Source organism: Amblyraja radiata, chromosome 7 (genome assembly GCF_010909765.2).
Source record: "Amblyraja radiata isolate CabotCenter1 chromosome 7, sAmbRad1.1.pri, whole genome shotgun sequence".
NCBI classification, from domain to species: domain Eukaryota; kingdom Metazoa; phylum Chordata; class Chondrichthyes; order Rajiformes; family Rajidae; genus Amblyraja; species Amblyraja radiata.
The window spans coordinates 57,634,421-57,661,357 of record NC_045962.1 but is presented as its reverse complement, the minus strand read 5'-3'; the positions used below and the strand labels follow the sequence as shown (position 1 = coordinate 57,661,357).

Sequence of the window (26,937 nt, the reverse complement as noted above, 5' to 3'; positions counted from 1 at the left end):
TTTCAGATTTATAAAACTTTATTTGGGCTACATTTGGAGCACTGTGTGCAGTTCTGGTCTCCCCATTACAGGAAGGATATGGAGTCTTTGGAAAGGGTGCAGAATGGGTTTACGGGATGGATGAGCCAAAAACAAAGATTAAATCAATCAGGTCCTTTGAGAAGTATAAAGAATATCTTGGTGTTCTCTTTAAGATTTTTTCGGGGCCCTTTCTGGTTCTCCTAATTCCTGATTTAGTTCTATTCCATTTTCTTTATTCGAGTACCATTTCATCCTTGATGCTGAGTTTTGATCTGGGTCCAGACTTCTTATGCGATTGTTTAAATGTTCTTGGTACTTTTTTCTTCCCTTCCCAATATCGCATTTTCATTGCTTTATGCAACACATACTCGCATAGGTTGTCTAAGTCTTCCTTCGAAGAAAGACCTGTCAATCTTCTCACATTTTTGTCATTCTTGATATTGCTACAAGAACGCTTTTTAGCTGCAAAATTCTTCAGTTTTAGTTTCAAATCTTCTACCTTGCCTTCCAACATTTCAACTTTGTCGGTCAGTTTGTTTATGTCCTTCTGTTTTTGGATGCATCCCATGCAATTACAGTACTCTTGACAGCTGCATTTGTATACATAAGCATGATCTACAGCAAAAGCTCGTAAACACTTGTTGTCTGGTCCATTGTCAACATGTTGGTCAACCTTGGTTTGCGTTGCTCTCCCCGACTTTCTCCTTTTATTTGAAGGTTTTCCATCTCTGTAAGGGAGTGCATGTGGGAACTTTGGGGAGTTCGATAACAAATAACCAAGATTCAGGACCGGGTCTGGATTGAGCGTTGTTGGCTCGCCGTCCACAAAGTGCTTAGAGCACACGCGGCTGTTGTCTTTGGGGTCAGGCTGCCAATTCTTGCCTTTCACATCCTTTCGGTTGACCAGTTTGGTCCAACGCAACCGGGCTGCTCCATCCCTCTTCTCTGTCGGAAATGGGTAGAGTTTGAAGGGAGGTGGGCAGAAACAGTTTCCCGTTGAAAATTTACAGTTGTGGCTCTCACACACATTCTGCATCCACCTATTCAGGTGATACGTGCTGTTCCCACAGCCTAAAATTGCACAAATGCGCATGGCTTTGTCCTGTAACATATAAAAATAAATAACAAAGTCAATTATATGTTAATTCAAATAGGGTTCTGTAAGCATGTCCATTAAATATGCAAGTAACAATGCAAAAGAAAATGGTGCTAGTATATTGAACTAATTTATACAATCACAAGATTATAATAGAAAATTAGAATGTCAAATACTGATTAAAATTATCCAATGTAATGGGAATGAGAAGAGACATGATTAGTCAGGAGACTCGTGACTAAGTTTTGTACTACAGAACTTTACTTACACATGTACATGCAGAACTAATTCAGAAGTCAACAAATGTGCATACAGCCCGTGGCCGTGGACTAGTATAGTAAGAGGTGAAAACCCCACAAATACTTTTCATATTATCTATCGATAGTAATAGAAATCATACATTTAATTTCAGTATCCCCCCCCCCAAACAAAAACAATAAAAAATGGTTGTTTTTCACCATCACTCACTCACTGAAGCGGGCCAGCAAGCGACCAAGGAAAAGCCAATGAAACCTCCAAAATCATTGTAGTTTTGTACAAATGAACCATAAATACACCTAGTTAATAGTTTAGAAAGCAGTATTTTCTTACCTTGAAGAAGCAAAACTGGAAAATACGTATGAAATGCAGGTCAAAACAATTATCAATCGCAATGTATAAGCACATTAGCTCAGATATCGTGAATGTTATCCCGAATGACCCATGACCTGGGCAAACACACACATGCGCAGTTGTAATACCGAACTTGATTATACATTAAGAACAACTAAGTTACTAGGCTGAGAGTAGGATCATTCATGGATAAAACAGGGAATTTATGCTTGGAGTTAGAGGCAGTATGTAAAGTACTAAACAAGTACTTTGTATCAGTGTTCACCAAGGAGAAAACATGATGGATAGTGAAATCAGTGTGGAGTATACTAATATGCAAGGGCATTCTGAGATCAAGAAAGAGGTGGGTGTTTGGTTTATTTCAGCTTGGCAGCAATAGGTGAACACAGGCAGGGGGTATTTTGATAGGGAGATTGTTGGACGAAGGTCAAGGATAAAAAGACAGGTGTATGCCCGAAAAGGATAAAATGTTGTGCATTGTTAAGCTAGGGGATAGAACAGTTGGGGGTTTCTTGGAGGAGAAAGGGGAGGCGGAAGAGGGCTACTGTATGTTAAAATTGGAGAATTAAATTATCATACCACTGTGTTGTAAGGTACCCAAACGGAATATGAGTTGCTGTTCCTCCAGTCTGTGTGATCTCACTCCAGCAATGGGAATGGAAAGGGTAGTTAAAGTGGTTAGCAACCAGAAGATCCAGTGGGCCTTAGTGATCGCCGAGTCTACACTTGGTCTTGCCAATGTACAGGGGGCCACATTGGAAACAATGGATGCAGTAGGTGAGGTTAGAGGAGGTACATGTGAACCCGTGTCTCACCTGGAAAGATTTGGGGTCCCTGGATGGAGGCAAGGGAGGAGGTAAAGTGACAGATGTTACATTTCCTGCAGATGTAGGAGAAGGTACCTGGGGTGGGTGTGGATTGGGTGGGAAGGGATGAGTGAACAAGAAGTTGTGAAGTGACCAGTCTCTGCGGAAGGTGCATAGGGGTGAAGATGGGAAGATGTGACACATCCACCGTTTGCAATGACCGCTCCCTTCGCAACTCCTTCTTTCCCCTCTCTTCAACTTTGGCTGACCTTGCACCGACCCGAAATGTTGCCTATCCATGTTCTCCAGGTATGGCCCCTCACCCGCTGAGATACTCCAGCGTTCTGTGTCTTTCTTTGATATAAACCAGTATCTGCAGTTTCTGGGGACGATGAAGATCTTGTATCCTCTCTAGCCACAGCCAAGGTCCCGGTAGACAGGAGAATAGCCAAAGATATTCCCTTGTTTAAGAGTGGAAATAAGGATTTATATTAGTTACTGATTTGGACAGAGAAATGCCAATTGGAGTCCCAGGCAAGTCTGAAGTGTTGCACTTTGGGAGGTCAAATGTAAGGGCAAAGTATACAGTTAATTACAGGATACCTAACATACCTTTATGGTATGCTTGCCTTTTTAGGTAGGGGCATTCATTTTTTGACAAAATTACCTTTATTATTTATGCGAGTTCCAGTCGCGTATATCAATGTAGATGGACATAGAATTGGAAATAAAGCTAAATACTGCATGAAAATTTACCAATCCCATCAAAGTAATGCTAATGACTAGAGGAAAAATAAGATGCAGGAAGTCATGTTGCAGGTTTTTTTTAATCTTTGGTTAGGCCACATATGGAGTATTGTATGCAGTTCAAGTGCAGTTTCCTAACACTTCAAGCAGGGTGCAAGGCCACCAAATTCAAGTGCAGTTTCATGCCACTTCATGCAGGGTGCAAGGCCGCCAAATTCAAGTGCAGTTTCATGCCACCAAGCAGGGTGCAAGGCCACCAAATTCAAGTGCAGTTTCATGCCACGTCCAGCAGGGTGCAAGGCCACCAAATTCAAGTGCAGTTTCATGCCACTTCAAGCAGGGTGAAGGCCACCAAATGCAAGTGCAGTTTCCGACCACTTCAAGCAGGGTGCAAGGCCACCAAATTCAAGTGCAGTTTCGTACCACTTCAAGCAGGGTGCAAGGCCACAATTTCAAGTGCAGTTTCCTACCACTTCAAGCAGGGTGCAGGGCCACCAAACTTAAGTGCAGTTTCCTGCCACTTCAAGCAGGGTGCAAGGCCACCAAGTTCAAGTGCAGTTTCATACCACTTCAAGCAGGGTGCAAGGCCACCAAATTCAAGTGCAGTTTCATACCACTTCAAGCAGGGTTCAAGGCCACTAAATTCAAGTGCAGTTTCATACCATTTCATGCAGGGTGCAAGGCCACCAAATTCCAATGTAGTTTCATACCATTTCAAGCAGGGTGAAACCACCATACAACCACACAAAACACCACACTCACAGTTCAGTACATTCAGAGTGTTAAGTTGATTCACAGCTCAGGCGGAGTCATGACCTCTCCCTCCACCATCTTGCAGAGACTGAGCCACACCCACACTTCTGGGTTTTATAATCCCTCCCCCCTCCCACCAGAAGAGGCATGGCCTTCATGGCGTGATTGACAGGAGAGATATTCTCAACATTTTTCAAACACAAATAACACTTTTATTTTTCATTGATGGGAAGAATCCTCTGCACCTGATGAGCGGAGGGGGACTGAGTAAGGTGGCCAAAAATCACAGCCATAAGTGGTAGCGTTTTTGCTAAAATCAATATATAGTGCAAACAGGAAGTTGTCAAGTTTAGACATTTAATCATTTGCAATTTCGAACCAACCACCATCAACAACCATTTGCTGTGCTTAATTTCGAACCAGCCACCACCAACAACCATTTGGAGGAGGAGCCATCTTGGTGAACGGCTGCTAGCCAGCAGCCGTCCGTTTGAAATTCGTTTTTTTTATAGTTTTTAGTGAGTCCTGTTTTTTTGTTTGTAGGGGATATGTTCTTTTAATGTGGGGGGGTAGGTGTAACTTTATTTCTAGGTCCCTACCTGGTCGGTGTGGCAGCCTTTTCTCCGGGCTGCCCGTCGACCCGTCCTCGTGGCCTACCTGCGGGCTTGGAGCGCCGTTTCCTGGCGGGGACCGCCCAGCACCTCGGCCTCGTCGGCGGCACAGCGTTGGAGCGCTGGAGTGGAGCGGGCGATGCCTTGCCTGGGTCGCCGCGCTGGAGCGACGCGCTGGAGCTCTGGCGAGCTGGACCGCCGAGAGCAACATCTCCGGGTTGCGGGTCTGCGGAGCGGAGAGGCGGCGTGTGGAGAGGTGGCAGTGCGGAGAGGCGGCGCCGACTTTATCATCGGGAGCCTGGAAGCTCCAAACCGGCGCGGCCTTGTCGGCTTCGGTAGCCGCAGGCTCCAACCGGGAAGCGGCCGTTCCAGGTGGCCCAGCCGCCCGGTGAGAACGGCCAGGGACATCGGGCCTCCGTAGAGGCAATTGCGGTGGCCTCAATAGGCCTGACTTTGGGGTGAACATGGGGTGGGGACTGGACATTGTGCCTTCCTCCACAGTGCTATCCACTGTGGGGGGATGATTTTTTTTGTCTAATTGTAGTCCTGTAGGTCTGTGTCCAAGATGGGTGTCGTGAAGAGAGAGTGGACGCTGGCGGCTTTGGCTGCCGCTGCTCTCTCTTCAAACAGTGTTTTTGATTTTCTGTTTTTGGATTGAATTCTGTTTTTAATTTGTGTCTTTGTGATGTCTTTTTTACTTGTTCTATTCCGATTATATGTTTTTATTCCGATTACTATGTAAGGTGTCCTTGAGATGTCTGAAAGGCGCCCATTAAATAAAATGTATTATTATTATTATTTGCTGTGCTTTATTTCGAACCAACCACCACCAACAATCATTTGCTGTGCTTTATTTCAAACCAACCACCACCAACAATCATTTGCTGTGCTTTATTTCAAACCAACCACATTTTCTTTTTCAAACCACATTAAGGGCACCCAAGGTCAGTAAAACCACACTCACAGTTTAGTAGAAATGTGTTCAGTGTTATTCACAGCTCAGACTGAGAGACGTGACCTTCTCGCTTCCCCCATCTTGCAGAGACTGACTGAGGCACTCAACACTTCCGGGTTTTATAGTCCCTCCGGAAGGGGCGTGGCCTTCAGGAGAGAGAATCTCAACATTTTTTAAACACTAATAGCTCTTTTATTTTTCATCGATGGGAAAAATCCTCTTGTCCTGCACAGCGGAGGGGGACTCTGAGTAAGATGGCCAAAAATCACAGCCGTAACTGGCAGCGTTTTTTCTAAAATCAATATACAGAACAGGAAGTGGTCAAGATCAGACTTTTAGTAATATAGATATGATGATATGATTGAGCACATACTTCCTTTTTCAGTATGTTCTCTTCAACTTTTATACAGGTTTTAATGCATAAAAACAAACATTTCACTATATTACAAAAGAAAATCTCCTAAAGTATAAAGAATGTCTGCATTGGCCTTCGAGTTATTTAAAAAAGAATTTCTGCAAAGGCCTTCAAGTTATTTAATAAGGTTAATGATTTAATCTACTGCAAATCACATTTATATGCCATGTTTAGTTAAGTCAAATGATAGATCATGTCTTTGTCTAACAATTATTTTAATGTACAAAGTTCAATGTTATATCTATTAAAATCTAATTATTAGAAGTACAAAGTTCAATGTTATATCTATTATACTCTAATTATCAAATTTATTATTAAATTTGATATGCTGCCTACACGTGGGTCTCAGTACATTATAAATATTCAATTATCTATTCTATTACACCTGCGGAATATTTAATTCTCGCCAGTTTCCAAGATATCAGAACCAAATATCATTCGAGCATCACCTAAAACCTATGTCATAAGCGCATACCAGAAAAATATAACAGACTATACAGTTTGATAATCAGGCTGACACACCATATCTAAGGAGCAACACCCCTCTAATAAAACACCCAAATATAAAATGCGCTCCAAGGTTATATTCTATTTGATATTTATATAAAATATGTTAGGAAGAGGACCGTGTCCCTCGTCCAAACATATACACTGTCTATTACTCTTGAGTACAGGTCATAACATTTTCAAGTTTACTACAAAGTTAACAATAGAATTGGAAATAGGCCAAGCTCTTCCAAGAGTGAACTGGAATTCAGGATGTTTGTCCTGTCCATTGAAAGTTACATAATGATGAGAAAACAGATCAGAAAGAAAGTAAAGATCTTTTCCGGTAGGGAAAAATGTCGGGGGTTTTGGAGCAGAGGCGGGCGTCAGCAGCCGTTGAGGGGGAGAGAGGGAGAGGGAGAGGGAGAGGGAGGGGGAGGGGGAGAGGGAGAGGGAGAGAGGGAGGGGTAGGGGGAGGGGGGGAGAGAGACACACACACACACACACAGAGTTTAAATATTATATTAGACCAAGTGCAGACCCGTTGGGTCTGCTCCCCCAACGCAGCCGTTCCCTACCCGTAGCCCCCACGGGAGACGTGGTCCTCCAACTCAAGCGGCTCAGGAATCAGCAGTGCGGCTGTTTTTAAATGGCGTCTTTGAGGCGAGATGCGGGCTCCAGCAGCCATTATGGTCGTTGGCCAGCAGGAGGCGACAAAAAGAGTGAGTGGGGGGGGGGGGGGGTTGAGAAGGATTTGATTAAAAAAGTGTACATAAACACGAAAACATTTAATGAGTGGATACTTGGAATGAAAAGTGAAATCTCTACCGAAATGGAAAAAATCAGGACGTTTGTGGGTCGGGTGTTGTCGTGGCACGAATCTAAGGCTGGCAGCCAAAAGTCAGGCAGAAACATACACAGCCAGCCGGCAGCCACAGACTTTTATATTATAATAAATAGAAGATAGATAGATGGATAATAAAGTTTAGCGGGCATTTTACCTACCAGTCGGTTTCCCCTGGTCCTGAAAACTCCAGTGAGCCAATCAAAATACCCGGTCAGCGAAGGAGATTGCCTACGGCTGCTCTCGATTGCCTGTAACTAAACAGTGACCCCACTCCATTGCACTACGAGTCAAAAAGAACCATGCCGACCAAATTTTACTCACAGAAAAATTTTCAACATGCTGAAAATTTTTCCGCGACCTAGCTGAGGCCATGAGTATTCGGGAACTTCCATCGAGCATGAAGGAGAGTTCCAGTGACCTCATAGGGACCTCCTAGGACCACGTGTCGACCATGCTGCGAGTTTGAGTCGAGGGCAAACTCATCTAAACTCACAGATTAGGTCGCCGCAGTGGGACAGCCCCTTAATTGTTCATGTACTGACTACGTCATTTCAACCTATGACAGACATTCCCTTTGTATCACACACTGCCATTCCCATCTTCTCAGTAACTTAGACCAAATAGTTTACCATCTCTCTCAATCCTGATGAACGGTCTTTGATCTAAAACATTAACTATTTACCTTTCCACAGATGCTTCTGACTTGCTGAGTTTTTCCAGCATTTTCTGTTTATTAGGATCTTAAATATGTCAATGTACTATCCAAGGCAATGTGATTTGAACTGGTGAAAATATTGCACAATTATTGATGATACCATTGAGTCTGAAGAAGAGTCCCGACCCGAAACGCTATCTGTCCAATCCCCCTACAGATACTGCCTGAACAATGGAGTTCCTCCAGTACTTTGTTTTTTTGCTGATGATACCATTTGTAATTTTACCTGTGAGAGAGCAAATCATAACCGATATCAATCATGCCCTCACAACAATATTATATTTTGAGCAGTTTTCCTGTGGGAGTTTTAATTTATAACCATTGACTGGCTCTTTCACAAAACAGTAGTTAATCACTTGCAGTGACTCAGATTGGACATGTATATGTGTCTTTTTACAATACTGGAGAGATTTTGAGGACCAAGATTATTATTCAGTTTTTTACACCAATACACTGTTCTTAACAAAAATCTACCCATCATGTGAAACCTTATAAATAACAGATATAAATTAGATAACTTCAAGACTGAAAGTCAAAACAAATTTTCATGACAAGCAAATCTTCATCATTTTACCACCAATTTGGACACCAAAAATGTGACATTAAAAACCCTGCCACATTTAGTCATGAATATTTAATTCATAATTAAACTTCATATATATTTTCTGACTTTTTAAAATCAATTAAATACATTTTTTGGACATAAATTGGTCATCAAAACTAAGAAACTGAGCCAATCTTTAATTTGGTAACACACTGCCTCTTGTTCGCCTTTCCTACGGACCAAGTCGCTGACTTTATTCCCTCGTGTCAACTTCGGGAAGCTCCACAACGACCGTTACGGAGACATTTTACTTACAAAAAAATCAGCCCAAATCAAACGATCTGACGAATCGTCGGCCATCAATAGCTCAAATCCATAAAGCAATGTACCGTTTAGATCACATTGGTGAAAATGCTTTGTTCTCGCAAATAATGTAATGTTCGTTTTCTGAGACACCAAATCTTTTAGTGTCCACCGCAACTAACGTTTGTGTGTATGATGGGTAACGCACGTTGCGGTGTCCACTCAGACGGATGCGGTATTCTACTGCATGATCAGGTGAATGAAGTGGAAACGGTGTTTGCAATTTTATTGTTCCATGTGGTATTCATAAAAGCACCCGAAAAGCACCTGGACCTGATGGTATACCCGGTCGTGTTCTAAAAACCTGTGCGGACCAACTGGCTGGAGTTTTTACGGACATTTTCAACCTCTCACTTTTGAGGTCTGAGGTCCCCACCTGCTTTAAAAAGGCATCAATTATACCAGTGCCCAAGACGAGTAAGGTGACGTGCCTCAATGACTATCGACCAGTGGCACTAACGCCGGTGGTGATGAAGTGCTTTGAGAGGTTGATCATGGAGCAAATCAACTCCTACCTCGACAAAAACCTGGACCCACTGCAGTTCGCTTACCGCCACAACAGATCAAGGGTGGATGCGATCTCGCTGGCCCTCCACTCTGGACCACTTGGACAACAAAAACTCATATGCCAGGCTGTTATTCATCGATTACAGCTCGGCATTTAACACAATCATCCCCTCCAAGCTGGTTACCAAACTCGCAGAACTGGGTCTCTGCGCATCCCTCTGCAATTGGATCCTCGATTTCCTCATTCACAGACCAGTCTGTTCGTATTGGTGGAAATGTGTCAGCCTCGATAACAATCAGCACGGGAGCACCTCAAGGCTGCGTGCTCAGCCCCCTGCTGTACTCACACTATACTCATGACTGCGTAGCCAGTCACAGTGCGAACTCCATCATCAAGTTCACTGACGACACCACTGTTGTGGGGCATATCACTGATGGGGATGAGTCAGAGTATAGAAGAGAGATCGAGCAACTGTCCATATGGTGCCAGCGCAATAACCTGGCCCTCAACACCAGCAAAACCAAGGAACTGATTGTGGACTTTGGAAGGAGTAGGAGGGGGACCCACAGCCCCATTTATATCAATGGGTCGATGGTTGAAAGGGTCAAGAGCTTCAAATTCCTGGGCGTGCACATCTCTGAAGATCTTTCCTGGTCCGAGAACACTAATGCAATTATCAAGAAAGCTCATCAGCGCCTCTACTTCCTGAGAAGTTTACGGAGAGTCCGTTTGTCAAGGAAGACTCTCTCTAACTTCTACAGGTGCACAGTAGAGAGCATGCTGACCCGGTGCATCGTGGCTTGGTTCGGCAATTTGAGCGCCCTGGAGAGGAAAAGACTACAAAAAGTAGTAAACACTGCCCAGTCCATCATCGGCTCTGACCTTCCTTCCATCGAGGGGATTTATCGCAGTCGCTGCCTCAAAAAGGCTGGCAGTATCATCAAAGACCCACACCATGCTGGCCACACACTCATCTCCCTGCTACCTTCAGGTAGAAGCTACAGGAGCCTGAAGACTGCAACAACCAGGTTCAGGAATAGCTACTTCCCCACAGCCATCAGGCTATTAAACCTGGCTCGGACAAAACTCTGATTATTAAGAACCCATTTTCTGTTATGTGCACTTTATTAGTTTATTTATTCATGTGTGTATATACTTATATTATGGTATATGGACACACTTATCTGTTTTGTAGTAATATGCCTAGTATGTTCTGTGTGCTGAAGCAAAGCAAGAATGTCATTGTCCTATACAGGGACACATGACAATAAACTCACTTGAACTTGAGTAAGGTTATTGAAATAAGTGCACCTACTGTGCCAACCAGGTCGCTGGTGGACACCACGCGACAACCGTTACACAAAAGAAAGGAACAATCCTTGTTTGAGGCGTACTGTGGCCCTATCCCCGAACTCTACCTCCACTACATCGACGACTGCATTGGTGCTACCTCTGCACCCTTACAAAACTCACTGACTTCATCCATTTCACCAACTTCCAACCGGCACTCAAATACACCTGGACCATTTCCGACAACTCCCTACTGTTTCTAGACCTCACTATCTCCATCGCAGGTGACAGATTACTGACCAACATCTTCTATAAACCCACTGACTCCCATGGCTATCTGCACTACACTTCTTCCCACCCGGCTTCCTGTAAGGACACCATTCCCTACTCCAATTCCTCCGTCTTCGCCGCATCTGCACCCAGGATGAGGTGTTCCAAACCAGGGCATCGGAGATGTCCTCATTCTTTAGGGAACGGGGGTTCACCTCTTCTACTATAGATGAGGCTCTCACCAGGGTCTCTTCTATACCCCATAACTCTGCTCTCACTCCCCATCCCCCACTCGTAACAAGGGCAGAGTCCCCCTTGTCCTCACCTTCCACCCTACCAGCCGTCACATACAACAGATAATCCTCCGACATTTTCGCCACCTCCAACGGGATCCCACCACTGGCCACATCTTCCCATTTCCTCACCTCTCGGCTTTCCGCAGAGACCGCACCCTCCTTAACTCCCTGGTCAATTCGTCCCTTCCCACCCAAACCACCCTTACCTGGTACTTTCCCTTGCAGGAAATGCTACACTTGTCACTTTACCTCCCCCCTTGACTCCATCCAAGGACCTAAGCAGTCTTTCCAGGTACGGCAGAGGTTCACCTGCACCTCCTCCAACCTCATCTATTGCATCCGCTGCTCCAGGTGTCCGCTGCTCTCCATCGGTGAGACCAAGGGTAGGCTTGGCGATCGCTTCGCCCAACACTTCTGCTCGGTTCGCAAAAACCAACCTGATCTCCCGATATCTGAGCACTTTAACTCCCCCTCCCATTCCAAATCCAACTGCAGCACCTCACATTTCGCTTAGGTAGTTTACACCCCAGCGGTATGAACATTGACCTCCAATTTCAGGTAGTCCCCGCTTTCTCCCTCTTTCCCCTCCGCTTCCCAGCTCTCGTACAGCCCACTGTCACCCCCTTTGGCGGTGGCACATGGCAGTGGACAGGGATGACCAAGGCAGCGGGGCGATGATGCCGGTGTTGTCCGAGGAGCGCTGACCTTCCTTCCTCCCCACCTACTCTGCCCCTTCCCCCCTCTCTCTCTCTCTCTCTCTCTCTCTCTCTCTTGTACGCCCCCCCTCCATCCCCCTTATCCTGGGACCCCTCCTCTCCATCCCACACTGATTCCCATTCCCACCTCTATTCAGTCCTCACTGACATCCCCAGTGCTCCCCTCCCCGTTTACCCCCCCCCCCCCCACCAATCTATTCATCCTGCACTGATCACCCTATCAACCTCGGATTGATTCTCCAGCCACTCCCCATCCATCCTGCACTGGTTCCCCAATTAATCCTGTACTGACCCCCCTTCCCATCCATCCTGCACTGCTCCTCCCATTCATACTGTACTGAACCACCCATTCATCCTGTACTGAACCCCACCATCCATCCTGCACTGAACCCCCCCCATCCATCCTGCACTGATCCTCCCCCCATTCATCCTGTAGTGAGCTCCCATTCATCCTGTGGTGATCCCCTCACCTATCCTGTAGTGATCCTCCCATCCATCTGCACTGATTCCTCCCATCCATCATGTACTGAACCCCCCCATCCATCCTGTACTGATCCCCCCCATCCATCCTGTACTGATCCCTCCATTCAATCCCCACTGACATCCCCCGCGCTCTCCTCTCACAATTTTACCTACTCCAACCAACACACACTAATTCCCCTGCCTCAATCAATCCATCCATCCCGCACCGATTGCCTTCTCAACCCCCCCCCCCCCCCACCATCTATCCATCCCGCACTGATTCACCCCCCCCCCCCCCCCCCAACTGCGCTGGAAATGTCTTCAGAGCGAACATTGACTATGTTTGATAACGGAATGCAATCAAATGTGTTTTAATTCCCAATGGTATTATTTGTTTTAATCCATTAAGATGGATTAATTAAATTGTGAACACGTGAAACATTAAAACCGCAGTGTTCGACTGTCACTGCTGCAATTGACACATTATTACATAATTCATTTAAATGGCAAATCAATGCTCTTAATATGGAGTATCAGTACTGTAGTTATTTAATGAGCAACATTCACAACTATTCGTTGGATCTATCCAGGTTTTACTTCAACAGTCGGTCACAAATTTGGTCAGGAGATATTTCAGTTGAAATTTTAACGATAATTCCGAAGTGAGAATGGTGGAAACAGCATTTATCAATAAAATCTGGTGTGTACAAACTGGGTATCTTCATTGCTGTTCACAACACATACATCTAATCTGAATGTCCGGTAATGTGGTGTTTTGACACCTTTAAACATTTGCCAAAAGAACATTTGCTGCAGTTATGTCCTTTGGCCATCTCTTGTCAGTTCGTGTAATGTTTAACCTGTCAGATGGGTACAGTCGGTTTTAACAGCTATTATCATAAACTGCCATTAGAAATTTCCTTGCAACCTGTATATTTTGTTGTAGATAAATTATGTGGTAAGCAAGAGTGTTTATGTACCAATAGCAATAACAACCCATGCTATGGCCATGTCATGATAATTTTCAGTCCTTCACAGAAAACATGCTTGCATCAATCTGTAGTGTGTATGGTTAAGCATATATGTTACCATGGTCCAAGAATTATTGACACAGGTTGATCATACGCTGAATAATCCAACCACATTTTTGTTTGGAAATGAAAGAAATAATAGAAATTGCATTCATTGCAACGTGTAAAAAGAGTTGAGATACTGTATTGTAATTTTGCTGCATGTCATTGTGGTATATATCATGTCTTGAATGGTGAATATGTTCAGTTTGTGACTTTATTGAAGCAGAAATATGTGAATGCTTCATTGAGCATAATTCTGACTGGTAACTATGCACTTCGGCCGAGCACATTATCGCACGCGTCATGCAAGCCATCTTAAAAGAGGCCCGGGAGCCGTTGGAGCAAGAGGAGGAGTTTCCGGGCAGTGAGTTTAAAAATCGAGTGCGGGGCTTGCTTTCACAGAGGCCCGGGAGCCGTTGGAGCAAGAGGAGTAGTTTTCAGGCGGTGAGTTTAAAAATCGAGCGCGGGGCTTGCTTTCACTGAGGCCTGGGAGCTGTTGGAGCAAGAGGAGGAGTACCCAATCTGGTGGAAACTGCTGATTGGTGGAAGCAGACCAGAGGAAGCAGCTGATTGGGAGCAACCCCAGGTTTGCATTTCTGCTTTCTGGTTAAGGGTACAGTGAGTAAGGGTGCAGTGAGTTAAGGGTACAGTGAGTTAAGTGTACAGTGCTTTTTAGTAAAGGTACAGTTTAAAGGATTAAGGATTTTATAGTGTGAGTGAGTTGATTTAATTTGGGGGTAAGCCATGTTAGTTGAGATCGGCCCCATGGTTTGCTCATCCTGCAACATGTGGGAGATCAGGGATATTGTGGGTGTCCCTGGTGACTACGTGTGCAGGAAGTGTGTCCAGCTGCAGCTCCTGGCAGACCGCCTTGAACGATTACAGCTGCGGATGGATTCATACTGCAGCATCCACGATGCTGAGAAAGTCGTGAATAGCACGTACAGTGAGTTGGCCACACCGCAGGTAAAAGTTAAGCGGACAGAAAGGGAACGGGTGGCCATTAGCCAGCGCAGCAGTAGGCAGGTAGTGCAGGAGTCCCCTGCAGTCATCTCCCTCCTAAACAGATATACCATTTTGGATACTGTTGGGGGAGATGGCTCATCAGGGGAAGGCAGCAGCATCCAAGTTCATGGCACCACGGGTGGCTCTGCGGCACAGGAGGGGAGGAAAAAGAGTGGAAGGGCTATAGTAATAGGGGATTCAGTTGTAAGGGGAATAGAAAGGCGTTTCTGCGGCCGCAAACGAGACTCCAGGATGGTATGTTGCCTCCCTGGTGCAAGGGTCAGGGATGTCACTGAACGGCTACAGAACATTCTGCAGGGGGAGGGTGAACAGTCAGTTGTCGTGGTGCACATTGGCTCCAACGATATAGGTAAAAATCGGGTCCTACAAGGTGAATTTAGGGAACTAGGAGATAAACTTAAAAGTAGGACCTCAAAGGTAATAATCTCTGGATTACTACCAGTGCCACGGGCTAGTCAGAGTAGAAATAGGAGGATATTGCAGATGAATACGTGGCTTGAAAAATGGTGCAAGGGGAAGGGATTCAAATTTCTAGGGCATTGGAACCAGTTCTGGGGGAGGTGGGACCAGTACAAACAGAACGGTCTGCACCTGGGCTGGAATGGAACCAATGTCCTTGGGGGAGTGTTTGCTAGTGCTGTCGGGGAGGATTTGAACTAATGTGGCAGGGGGATGGGTGCATGAGCAGAGAGACAGAAGGGTGTAAAATGAGGGTAGAAGCAATAGGTAGCAAGGTGAAAAGTAAAAGTGGCAGGCAGACAAATCCAGGTCAAAAATCAAAAAGGGCCACTTTTCAACATAATTGCAGATATTAATGAATATGATATAGTTGGGATCACGGAGACATGGCTCCAGGGTGACCAAGGCTGGGAGCTGAACATCCACGGATATTCAATATTCAGGAGGGATAGACAGAAAGGAAAAGAAGGTGGGGTAGCGTTGCTGGCTAGAGAGGAGATTAACGCAATAGAAAGGGAGGACATTAGCTTGGAGGATGTGGAATCGATATGGGTAGAGCTGCGAAACACTAAGGGGCAGAAAACGGCAGTGGGAGTTGTGTACAGGCCACCTAACGTTAGTAGTGGAGTTGGGGATGGCATCAAACAGGAAATTAGAAATGCGTGCAACAAAGGTAAAACAGTTATAATGGGCGACTTCAATCTACATATAGATTGGGTGAATCAAATTGGAAGGGGTGCTGAGGAAGAGGATTTCTTGTAATGTATGCGGGATAGATTTCTAAACCAACATGTAGAGGAACCAACGAGAGGGCAGGCTATTCTAGGCTGGGTATTGACTAATGAGGATGGGTTAGTTAGCAGTCTTGTTGTGCGTGGCCCCTTGGGCAAGAGTGACCATAATATGGTTGCGTTCTTCATTAGGATGGAGAGTGACGTTGTTAATTCAGAAACAAGGGTCCTGAACTTAAAGAAAGGTAACTTTGAGGGTATGAGACGTGAACTGGCCAAGATAGACTGGCAATTGATTCTTAAAGGGTTGAGGGTGGATATGCAATGGAAGGCATTTAAAGATTGCATGGATGAACTACAACAATTGTTCATCCCAGTTTGGCAAAGGAATAAATCAGGGAAGGTAGGGCATCCGTGGATAACAAGGGAAATCAGGAATAGTATCAAAACAAACGATGAAGCGTACAAATTAGCCAGAAAAAGCAGCCTACCGGAGGACTGGGAGAAATTCAGAGTCCAGCAGAGGAGGACAAAAGGCTTAATTAGGAAAGGGAAAATAGATTATGAAAGAAAACTGGCAGGGAACATAAAAACTGACTGCAAAAGTTTTTATAGATAGGTGAAGAGAAAAAGATTAGTTAAAACAAATGTAGGTCCCTTGCAGTCAGATACAGGCGAATTGATCATGGGGAATAAGGACATGGCAGACCAATTGAATAACTACTTTGGTGTTGTCTTCACTAAGGAAGACATAAAAAATCTGCCGGAAAAATAGCAGGGGACCGGGGGTCAAATGAGATGGAGGAACTGAGTGAAATCTGGGAAGTGGTGTTAGGTAAAGTGAATGGATTATACGCTGATAACTCCCCAGGGCCAGATAAATTGCATCCCAAAGTACTTAAGGAAGTAGCCCCAGAAATAGTGGATGCATTAGTGATAATTTTTCAAAACTCTTTAGATTCTGGAGTAGTTCCTGAGAATTGGAGGGTATCTAATGTAACCCCAATTTTTAAAAAGGGAGGGAGAGAGAAAGCAGGGAATTACAGACCAGTTAGTCTCACATCGGTAGTGGGGAAAATGCTAGAGTCAGTTATTAAAGATGGGATAGCACCACATTTGGAAAGTGATGAATTCATTGGACAAAGTCAGCATGGATTTATGAAAGGTAAATCATGTCTGACGAATCTTATAGAATTTTTCGAGGATGTAACTAGTAGAGTGGATAAGGGAGACCCAATGGATGTGTTATATCTGGACTTTCAGAAGGCTTTCGACAAGGTCCCACATAAGAGATTAGTATGCAAACTTAAAGCACACGGTATTGGGGGTTCAGTATTGATGTGGATAGAGAACTGGCAGGCAGACAGGAAGCAAAGAGTAGGAGTAAACGGGTCCTTTTCAGAATGGCAGGCATTGACTAGTGGGGTACTGCAAGGCTCAGTGCTGGGACCCCAGGTATTTACAATATATATTAATGATCTGGATGAGGGAATTGAATGCAACATCTCCAAGTTTGCGGATGACACGAAGCTGGGGGGCAGTGTTAGCTGTGAGGAGGATGCTAGGAGGCTGCAAGGTGACTTGGATAGGTTGGGTGCATGGCAGATGCAGTATAATGTGGATAAATGTGAGGTTATCCACTTTGGTGGCAAAAACAGGAAAGTAGACTATTATCTGAATAGTGGCCGATTAGGAAAAGGGGAGATGCAACGAGACCTGGGTGTCATGGTACACCAGTCATTGAAAGTAGGCATGCAGGTGCAGCAGGCAGTGAAGAAAGCAAATGGTATGTTAGCATTCATAGCAAAAGGATTTGAGTACAAGAGCAGGGAGGCTCTACTGCAGTTGTACAGGGTCTTGGTGAGATCACACCTGGAGTATTGCGTACAGTTTTGGTCTCCTAATCTGAGGAAAGACATTCTTGCCATAGAGGGAGTACAGAGAAGGTTCACCAGACTGATTCCTGGGATGGCAGGACTTTCATATGAAGAAAGACTGGATAGACTCGGCTTGTACTCGCTTGAATTTAGAAGATTGAGGGGGGATCTTATAGAAACGTACAAAATTCTTAAGGGGTTGGATAGGCTAGATGCAGGAAGTTTATTCCCGATGTTGGGGAAGTCCAGAACAAGGGGTCACAGTTTAAGGATAAGGGCCGAGATGAGAAAATCATTTTTTACACAGAGAGTGGTGAATCTGTGGAATTCTCTGCCACAGAAAATAGTTGAGGCCAGTTCATTGGCTATATTTAAGAGGGAGTTAGATGTGGCCCTTGTGGCTAAAGGGATCAGGTGGTATGGAGAGAAGGCAGGTACAGGATACTGAGTTGGATGATCAGCCATGATCATATTGAATGGCGGTGCAGGCTCGAAGAGCTGAATGGCCTACTCCTGCACCTATTTTCTATGTTTCCATGTTTCTAAATGACCACCTAAATTATTATTTGGCAACCTAAAAAGCTGCCTAGGTTGCCCGGCTGACAACAGAGAAAAAAAGTTAAGTGAGAGCCCTGTAATGGCTCCATAGATGCTGCTGCACCCGCTGAGTTCCTCCAGCAATTTTGTGTACCTGTAATGGCTAATTAGCTTTCAGCTACAATTACCACAAGCAATTGAAATGCTTCCCCTGCAAGTGCCTGATCCAATATATCAGGAAAATAATAAACAGAACAGCATATCAGGTTACAAAGGCAAATGGAAATTAACGATTCTATTTGCAAGGTGGACCCTATTTTATTTTCACTTCCCTAAATAATTACTACTGTATACATTAATAAGAATGATCACACAATTAGTGAAGAAGGCCAACATCTGAAGAATCCACGTTAATTTAAGATAATTATGCGATATGAACAACAAAACAAATTTATGAGGCCAGTTGCATAACTTTGTTCATACACAAAATAAAACAGAATCCTTTTGTTAATGATGCTGTTTTAGGAGATCACCACATGGTAGGGATACAAAACCAAATAATCATAAGCATTAATTGTAGCAGTTTACAGGTCCAATCTGTCAAACTGTCTTCAAAGAGACCACATGAAGGGAGTAAAGAAGCTCCTAGGGAATTATTTTGCCTGACTTTACAGTTAATCATCTCTGAGGTCTGTTCCCAGAAGGGAATAATCCTGAAGTAACTTCAGAATGAATGATAGAGGAATCAGCATTTGCTGCATGCTTTTCAACAGTTAAGGCAAGATGTTCCTGTGAATACATTAATATAGTCAATGTATTATAGAAAGTTTGCATGAACTTACAAATTGCATATGCAGGGCATTTAGTCACGATGCAAATAGTATCACTTATAGGTAGTGTACCGTCCTTCATCATCTCTTCAATGACAGTGCGAAACTTCAGATAATGCATTGCCTGCAGTCGCATCGGAAATTGTCATGAGAGGAGCGGATGATGGAGATAGACGAGCAGACCACAAAATCATGAAGGAAATGGTCTCTTCAGAATGCTCAAGGGGGGAGATGTGCCTGGTGGTATCATCCTGTTGAAGAAAATTGCTAAGGATGACCTGATGTTTGCAGAGGGTGCTAAGATGGAATGTGAGAACCTGGGTACTGTTATCCTTGATCAGACTGGGAGAAGGGTGAGAGTGGAGATGCAGGAGATATGAGATGTATCAGGTTACATCAATTAAGATAGAAGAGAAGTCACACTTGAGGAAAAGGGAAGACATTTCACAGACACCTATAAACAAAGTCTCATCACCAGAGCAGAGGAAATCAGAAAATGGAACAGTGTTCCTTTGGAAGAATAGAGGCAAGGAAGTATAATCAAGTTAGCTGTGGGGGTATGTGGACTTGTCATGAAATTCGTGCAGAACAACATTATAGCATTTTGACCATAGCCAGTGGTCATTAGAGCATATTAGAGACTGTCCATAGTTTCTTTAGCAAACTGTTGTCATATAACAGACCCCCTTTCTGATCATTTTAGAGCGCAATCCATGACTGATAGATAAAAGGGAACAAGGTGCTGGAGTAATTTGGTGGGTCAGGCAGCATCTCTGGAGAACATAGGTAATAACGATAGACACAACATGCTGGACTAACTCGAGAACGGCCGCATCTCTGACGAGAAGGATCTGAAGAAGGGTCTCGACCCGAAACGTCACCCATTCCTTCTCTCCAGAGATGCTGCCTGTCCCGCTGAGTTACTCCAGCATTTTGTGTCTATCTTTGGAGTGAACCAGCATCTGCAGTTCCTTCCAACACATAGATAGGTCATGTTTTGGATCAGGGCCATTCTTCAGAACGAGCATTTGCAATTTCTTGTTTTTATATGCCCAATAGATAGCCTGGGTTTAGGGAAAAACGCTTGTTGTATCTTTGTTCATGCTACTCTTTGAATGCTTCCTTCACTGTTGTGTTGTATTGCCAGCAGAAAGGTTATTCCAATTATAAAATATTCAAGGATCAAAGTCAAAATGTCCCCTGGAACTGCTGACTATGGTGACATGTAGACAAGGAACTGCAGATGCTAATTTACAAAAAAAAGACAAAGCACTGGAGCACTCAGTGGGTTAGGCAGCATCTATGGAAAACATGGCTAGGCAACATTTCAGGTTGCGACCCTTCTTCAGACTGACTGTAGATTGGGGGCGAGAGGGGGGAGGGGGTCGAAAGCTGCAAGTGAGGTAGGAGCAGGACAAAGCAGAGCAAGTGATGAGTGAGATACAGCTGAGAGATGGGGGGGGGGTGGGGGTGGTGAGAAACAGCGAGAAGAGGTGCAAAACGTGCGGACCAAGGTTGGGTTGTAGGTGGAAGAGGATGGCGGAAAGGGGTAAGTGGCTGTTGGCTAGTTACCTAAAATTAGAGAATTCAATGTCCATACATAGGAGGACAAAGGGCTTAATTAGGAAAGGGAAAATAGATTATGAAAGAAAACTGGCAGGGAACATAAAAACTGCTGCAAAAGCTTTTATAGATATGTGAAGAGAAAAAGATTAGTTAAAACAAATGTAGGTCCCTTGCAGTCAGAAATGGGTGAATTGATCATGGGGAACAAGGACATGGCAGACTAATTGAATAACTACTTTGGTTCTGTCTTCACTAAGGAAGACATAAATAATCTGCCGGAAATAGCAAGGACCGGGGGTCAAATGAGACGGAGGAACTGAGTGAAATCCAGGTTAGCCGGGAAGTGGTGTTTGGTAAATTGAATTGATTAAAGGCCGATAAATCCCCAGGGCCAGATAGGCTGCATCCTAGAGTACTTAAGGAAGTAGGCCCAGAAATAGTGGATGCATTAGTGATAATTTTTTTAAACTCTTTAGATTCTGGAGTAGTTCCTGAGGATTGGAGGGTAGCTAATGTAACACCACTTTTTAAAAAGGGAGGGAGAGAGAAAACGGGGAATTACAGACCAGTTAGTCTAACGTCGGTAGTGGGGAAACTGCTAGAATCAGTTATTAAAGATGGGATAGCAGCACATTTGGAAAGTGGTGAAATCATTGGACAAAGTCAGCATGGATTTATGAAGGGTAAATCATGTCTGACGAATCTTATAGAATTTTTCGAGGATGTAACTAGTAGAGTGGATAAGGGAGAACCAGTGGATGTGTTATATCTGGACTTTCAGAAGGCTTTCGACAAGGTCCCACATAAGAGATTAGTATACAAACTTAAAGCACACGGTCTTGGGGGTTCATTATTGATGTGGATAGAGAACTGGCTGGCACACAGGTCCTTTCACAATGGCAGGCAGTGACTAGTGGGGTACCACAAGGCTCAGTTCTGGGACCCCAGCTATTTACGATATATATTAATAATTTGGACGAGGGAATTGAATGCAACATCTCCAAGTTTGCGGATGACACGAAGCTGGGGGGCAGTGTTAGCTGTGAGGAGGATGCTAGGAGGCTGCAAGGTGACTTGGATAGGCTGGGTGAGTGGGCAAATGCATGACAGATGCAGTATAATGTGGATAAATGTGAGGTTATCCACTTTGGTGGCAAAAACAGGAAAGTAGATTATTATCTGAATGGTGGCCGATTAGGAAAGGGGGAGATGCAACGAGACCTGGGTGTCATGGTACACCAGTCATTAAAAGTAGGCATGCAGGTGCAGCAGGCAGTGAAGAAGGCGAATGGTATGTTAGCATTCATAGCAAAAGGATTTGAGTATAGGAGCAGGGAGGTTCTACTGCAGTTGTGCAGGGTCTTGGTGAGACCACACCTGGAGTATTGTGTACAGTTTTGGTCTCCTAATCTGATGAAAGACATTCTTGCCATAGAGGGAGTACAGAGAAGGTTCACCAGACTGATTCCTGGGATGTCAGGACTTTCATATGAAGAAAGACTGGATAGACTCGGTTTGTACTCGCTAGAATTTAGAAGATTGAGGGGGGATCTTATAGAAACGTACAAAATTCTTAAGGGATTGGACAGGCTAGATGCAGGAAGATTGTTCCCGATGTTGGGGAAGTCCAGAACAAGGGGTCACAGTTTAAGGATAAAGGGGAAATCTTTTAGGACCGAGATGAGGAAAACTTTTTTCACACAGAGAGTGGTGAATCTGTGGAATTCTCTCCCACAGAAGGTAGTTGAGGCCAGTTCGTTGGCTATATTTAAGAGGGAGTTAGATGTGGCCCTTGTGGCTAAAGGGATCAGGGGGTATGGAGAGAAGGCAGGTACAGGATACTGAGTTGGATGATCAGCCATGATCATATTGAATGGCGGTGCAGGCTCGAAGGGCCGAATGGCCTACTCCTGCACCTATTTTCTATGTTTCTATACATAATCTACAGTACGTTGGATTGCAAGCTACCTAAGCAGAATACGAGGTGTTTTTCCTCCAGTTTGCCTGTGCCCTCACTCTGGCAGTGAACATATCTTTCTGAAGAAGGGTTCTGTGAAATGTCACCTATTCCTTTCCGTCAGTGACGCTGTCTGACCCAGTGAGTTAGTCCAGCATTTTGTGTCTATCTTCGGTATAAACCAGCATCTGTAGTTTCTTCCTACACAGTTGACAAATGAAATCTTCATATTTACGTTTAGAACATTATTACATAAAATGACTAAAGTTGAAAACTGATAGGAAGGTTATCATTTGTACCTGTGCCAAGGTATAATCTAATACAGTATCTAGTTAAAACTAATGAACACTATTCAGACTGAAAATCATCCCCCAGTGTTTTGTCACCACTAGGTCCAAATCCTGGAACTCACTACTCACTGTGAGAGTACCTCTAGCTGAAGGTTTGTCCCACGTCCCTCTTAAGTCTTGACAATACCCAAATCACAGAAGAATTGGTTTCTCAAGCAATAATTGCTTGCTTTGCCAGTAACACTTAGACCCTTAAAAATGAATAACTAAAAAAGCTAAACTGGTTATGCAGCTCTTATTCGTTGTTAGACAGTTGGCTAACCCCCCCCCCCCCCAATATTTTGTATTGTACTTAGCATTTTCCCCCAACAATAATTCTGGATCTAGATATAATGTAACCAGCTTTGACATTATGTCAAAGGGACACAATTGAAATTGATTGATTGTGCTTTCAGTAATCAGGTTTCAAGGCCAACTTCTCTGGTAAGTGACATTTAACACAGACTCCTGTAAATTTATGATTAATTGCTCAAGTATTCTGATCTGTGTTGTTTCATTCCAGCCATAACACTTTTAGAATAGTAAACATTTTATTGATTGAAAATTTCAAACTTTTTTATATATCCTTATTGTTTAAAGATGTAACCATACAACAGATGTTGTGGTTACGTTTCACTTTCAGGCCACGACAAAATGCAAATTAAGGTTAATCAATTTGTCAAAGTTTAAATTAGATATATAAAGGAAATTTTGAATTAGCTGTTCAACTGTATTTTAATTACATGAACCGGAACTGGAACAATGAAATGTGCAAAGGTTAGAACCAACAATGAACAGAGGATGTATTAAGGGAATGTTACTCCTTAAGCGTAATTTGACAAAATATTCAGGACATGACTTTATTTGATGAGATGGATGTGATTTTAACTAGACTGAGTGGGACCCGTAGGGTCCTAGTCACACAGGAGGCCTGGTCCCCCAACGCAATCCATTCCCCAACGCAATATTCCACCACTCATCCATAGCTCCTAACTGAGCAGGCGTGGCTCATTTCCCCTCATCCCCCAGCACTCCCTCACCCTCCTCTTCATGTGTGGGCGGGGAGAAGGGGAGGGAAGTGGGGTGTGTGGCAGTGGGGTGGGAGGGGATGGGGGTGTGTGTGGGCAGGGAGGTGTAGGAGGGGGCGAGAAGGTGGTGTGGGGGGAGGGGGGGTGTGGGGTGGGAGGGTTGGTGTATATGTGGGGGGGGAGGGATGTGGGAGAAGGGGAGGAGGGATGTGGGAGGGGGAGGAGGAGATGGGGGGGGGTGCATGGGGGAGGGGGTGTGTGTGGGCGGGGGAAGGGTTCTGTGGGCGGGGGGAGGGGTTTGTGGGAGGTGGGTGTGTGTGGGCGAGGTGGGTGTGTGGGCGGGGGGATGTGGGAGGAGAGGGGTGTGGGAGCGGGGGGTTTGTGGGGGGGAGGGGTTGTGTGGGCGGGGAGGGTGTGTGAGCGGGAGGGATGGGTGTGTGGGCAGGGGGGTTTTGTGGGGGGGAGGGGGTGTGCGGGCGGGGGTTGGGGGTGGGCGCGGTGTGGGCGAGGGGATGTGTGTGGGAAGGGGGGCAGGGGGATATGTGGCGGGGGAATGTGGGGGGATAGGTGTGGGGGGCGGGGGGAGTTGTGGAGGGGGTGGGTGTGTGGGCGGGGGGAGAGGTCTCGGAGAATAGATTGGGGAAGAGCCATGGGGGAGAGGGTAATATCACGGAGGAGGGGGGCAGGAGCCAGCGAAGGGAACCAGAGGGGAAGGGGCTGGAGATGGCAGTGCGATGGGGACTCACAGTGGGCGCCGGTTGTTCTCTTCCGCCGGGATCAGAGACTCCGCTTTTCGTTTGGCGACATCGGCGACATCTCCGTCTCCGCCCCGTTTCAGGTCCCTCCGAAAATTGTGTCCGGATTGGAGACCTCTGCCGGCCACAGGAGAAGAGACTAATCTGCGTGCCGCTGACTGGCAGGTGAGGAAATCGATCTGCGCATGCACGGTTTTAAGATTTTTACACCTCGCCAACTTTTACAATAAGCCACCGATCAGAATGGAATTTGGTGCACTCGCAGCACAGGAGAACGGTGAGTGAGTTGGTTCACAAAAAATCGTGGTTTACAGTTACAACTGGCTAACGATATATAGGTGAGAACAAACAAAATTAGATAAATATTTGAGAAAGAGGATCATAAAGCAATCCTGAGAGGAGACCACCTGAAGTTGCTCTGCAGCACTCGCAGCACAGGAGAACGGTGAGTGAGTTGGTTCACAAAAAATCCTGGTTTACAGTTACAACTGGCTAACGATATATAGGTGAGAACAAACAAAATTAGATAAATATTCATGGATTCAAGACTCATGGATCGACTGGTCTTATATTCGCTGGAATTTAGAAGGATGAGAGGGAATCTTATAGAAACATATAAAAGTATTAAGGGATTGGACATGCGAGATGCAGGAAAAATGGTCCCGATGTTGGGGAGTCCAGAACCACAGGTTACAGTTTAAGAATAAGGGGTAGGCCATTTAGGACTGAGATGCAAATGGTCAATTTTTGTGCTGTAAAAACTTGTGGAAATAGGGGTAACCGTGAGAGACATTTATCATACTTCAGAATTCCAAAAGTGAGGAGAAATGATGGTAGAGAGAAACGAGAGCTGAAGGGACAACAACAGTTAAAGTGGTTGGCGAACATTGGCCGTGCAGATATCAAGATTGAAAATATTGAGAATTATTTAATACTGCTGTGTGGTGTATTTTTTAAATTGCTGTTTTTCCCCCACAAATATGTAATTACTGATTCTGTTCCATTCTGTTTTGTAGTTTTTTGCACAATCCGCAAGCATTGCCACTTTTCATTTCACTGCACATCTCGTATGTGTATGTGACGAATAAACTTGACTTGACTTGAAATGAATGAAATGGTCTCCAGTAAATGCTTGAATTTGTGCTTGCTCTGTCCTTTCTTCCTAAACAATGCCTGTCATTGCTCGGGAATTAAATTTTGTTCTCAAATGGTGCTCAAGTAAATGCCCTTATTATTTCAGATTGGGTTTCATTAGACGGCTTATTAGACATTTGCAATGTGCGTGAATTAGAGATGATAGCTAGTACAATTGTGGCAGCCGGTTGGCTGAAGGTCCTTTTCTTTTTGCAACATTACTGATGAATATTTTATTATAGTTGCAGTGCCTCCTGGAATAGGTTTAAAGTTAAATGCACAAACAATGATTTTAAGTCAGTCTGAAGGTGCTTTTACACTGCAGCGTGAGGATATTTTAGATGCAGTTTGGGTTCCAACCTGACAGCACCGTGGTCACATTGCTTCTGCCTGCTTGGAAGGTTAATCTTGTTAACTTCTGCCTGCCTGGAAAAGTAATAATTTCTTTTGAATCGGGTTTTGCACATGCCTGCCCATACCCATCACTTACCTGAAGTTCACCGCTTGTACTCCAGAAGGCGTTGCGTGGCAACAGTACGGGTTATGTGTCCTGACCTCGCCTGCCGTGCAAGGGCCCTATTCTCTGCCACAGAAGGCAGTGGAGGCCAATTCACTGGAGAGAGTTGGATTTAGCTCTAAGGGCTAATGGAATCAAGGGATATGGGGCGAAAGCAGAAACTGGGTACTGGTTTTGGATGATCAGCCATGATCATATTGAATGGCCGTGCTGGCTTGAAGGCCCTGCTCCTGCACCTATTTTCTAAGTTTCAACGAAACCACTCAGGACTTACTTCAGAATTCAGGTCTTAAAAGCCGCGGTCGCTGGCTTCAGCGCTTAAAAGTCAAGACGCACTACTCTTAAAAAAAATATGACTACAGACCGCTCATATCATTTATCATCGCCAGATTTTCGGCGGAGAACGAGTGCAACGTCTCAGCTTCATACCTGCCGCCGCCAACGCATCTACGGCTGCGCAGGGTACAGCTGTCTGACTAGATCGCCAGAAAATCATCAAATCGCAATAAAAAATAAATAAATAAATTGTCGCGAAGATTTTCTGTTACGACAGACAATAAACTTTTCTGAATCTGAATCTGAAACATAAAGCAGAGACTGAAGTA

General features: G+C 44.7%; 1 protein-coding gene across 3 annotated transcripts; it reads right to left on the bottom strand.

The window, feature by feature from the left end:
* LOC116975475 lies at nt 1–26,781 on the bottom strand. 3 transcript variants are annotated; one of them, XM_033024627.1, is made up of 2 exons: nt 26,607–26,781; nt 1–1,123 (listed from the first exon to the last, which is right to left on the bottom strand). In XM_033024627.1, the coding sequence occupies exon 2, from the start codon at nt 1,112–1,114 to the stop codon at nt 254–256; it is 861 nt and encodes a 286-aa protein (XP_032880518.1). In that variant the 5' UTR covers nt 1,115–1,123; nt 26,607–26,781; the 3' UTR covers nt 1–253. The 3 variants fall into 3 exon arrangements, with proteins under 3 accessions (XP_032880518.1, XP_032880519.1, XP_032880517.1); XM_033024628.1 differs by having other exon boundaries at nt 26,697–26,760; XM_033024626.1 differs by having other exon boundaries at nt 26,306–26,613.
* Nucleotides 26,782–26,937: the final 156 nt, after the last annotated feature.

Bases quoted from the DNA above. Each gene is read 5' to 3' on its own strand.
- LOC116975475 (XM_033024627.1), bottom strand. From the start codon at position 1,114: ATGCGCATTTGTGCAATTTTAGGCTGTGGGAACAGCACGTATCACCTG.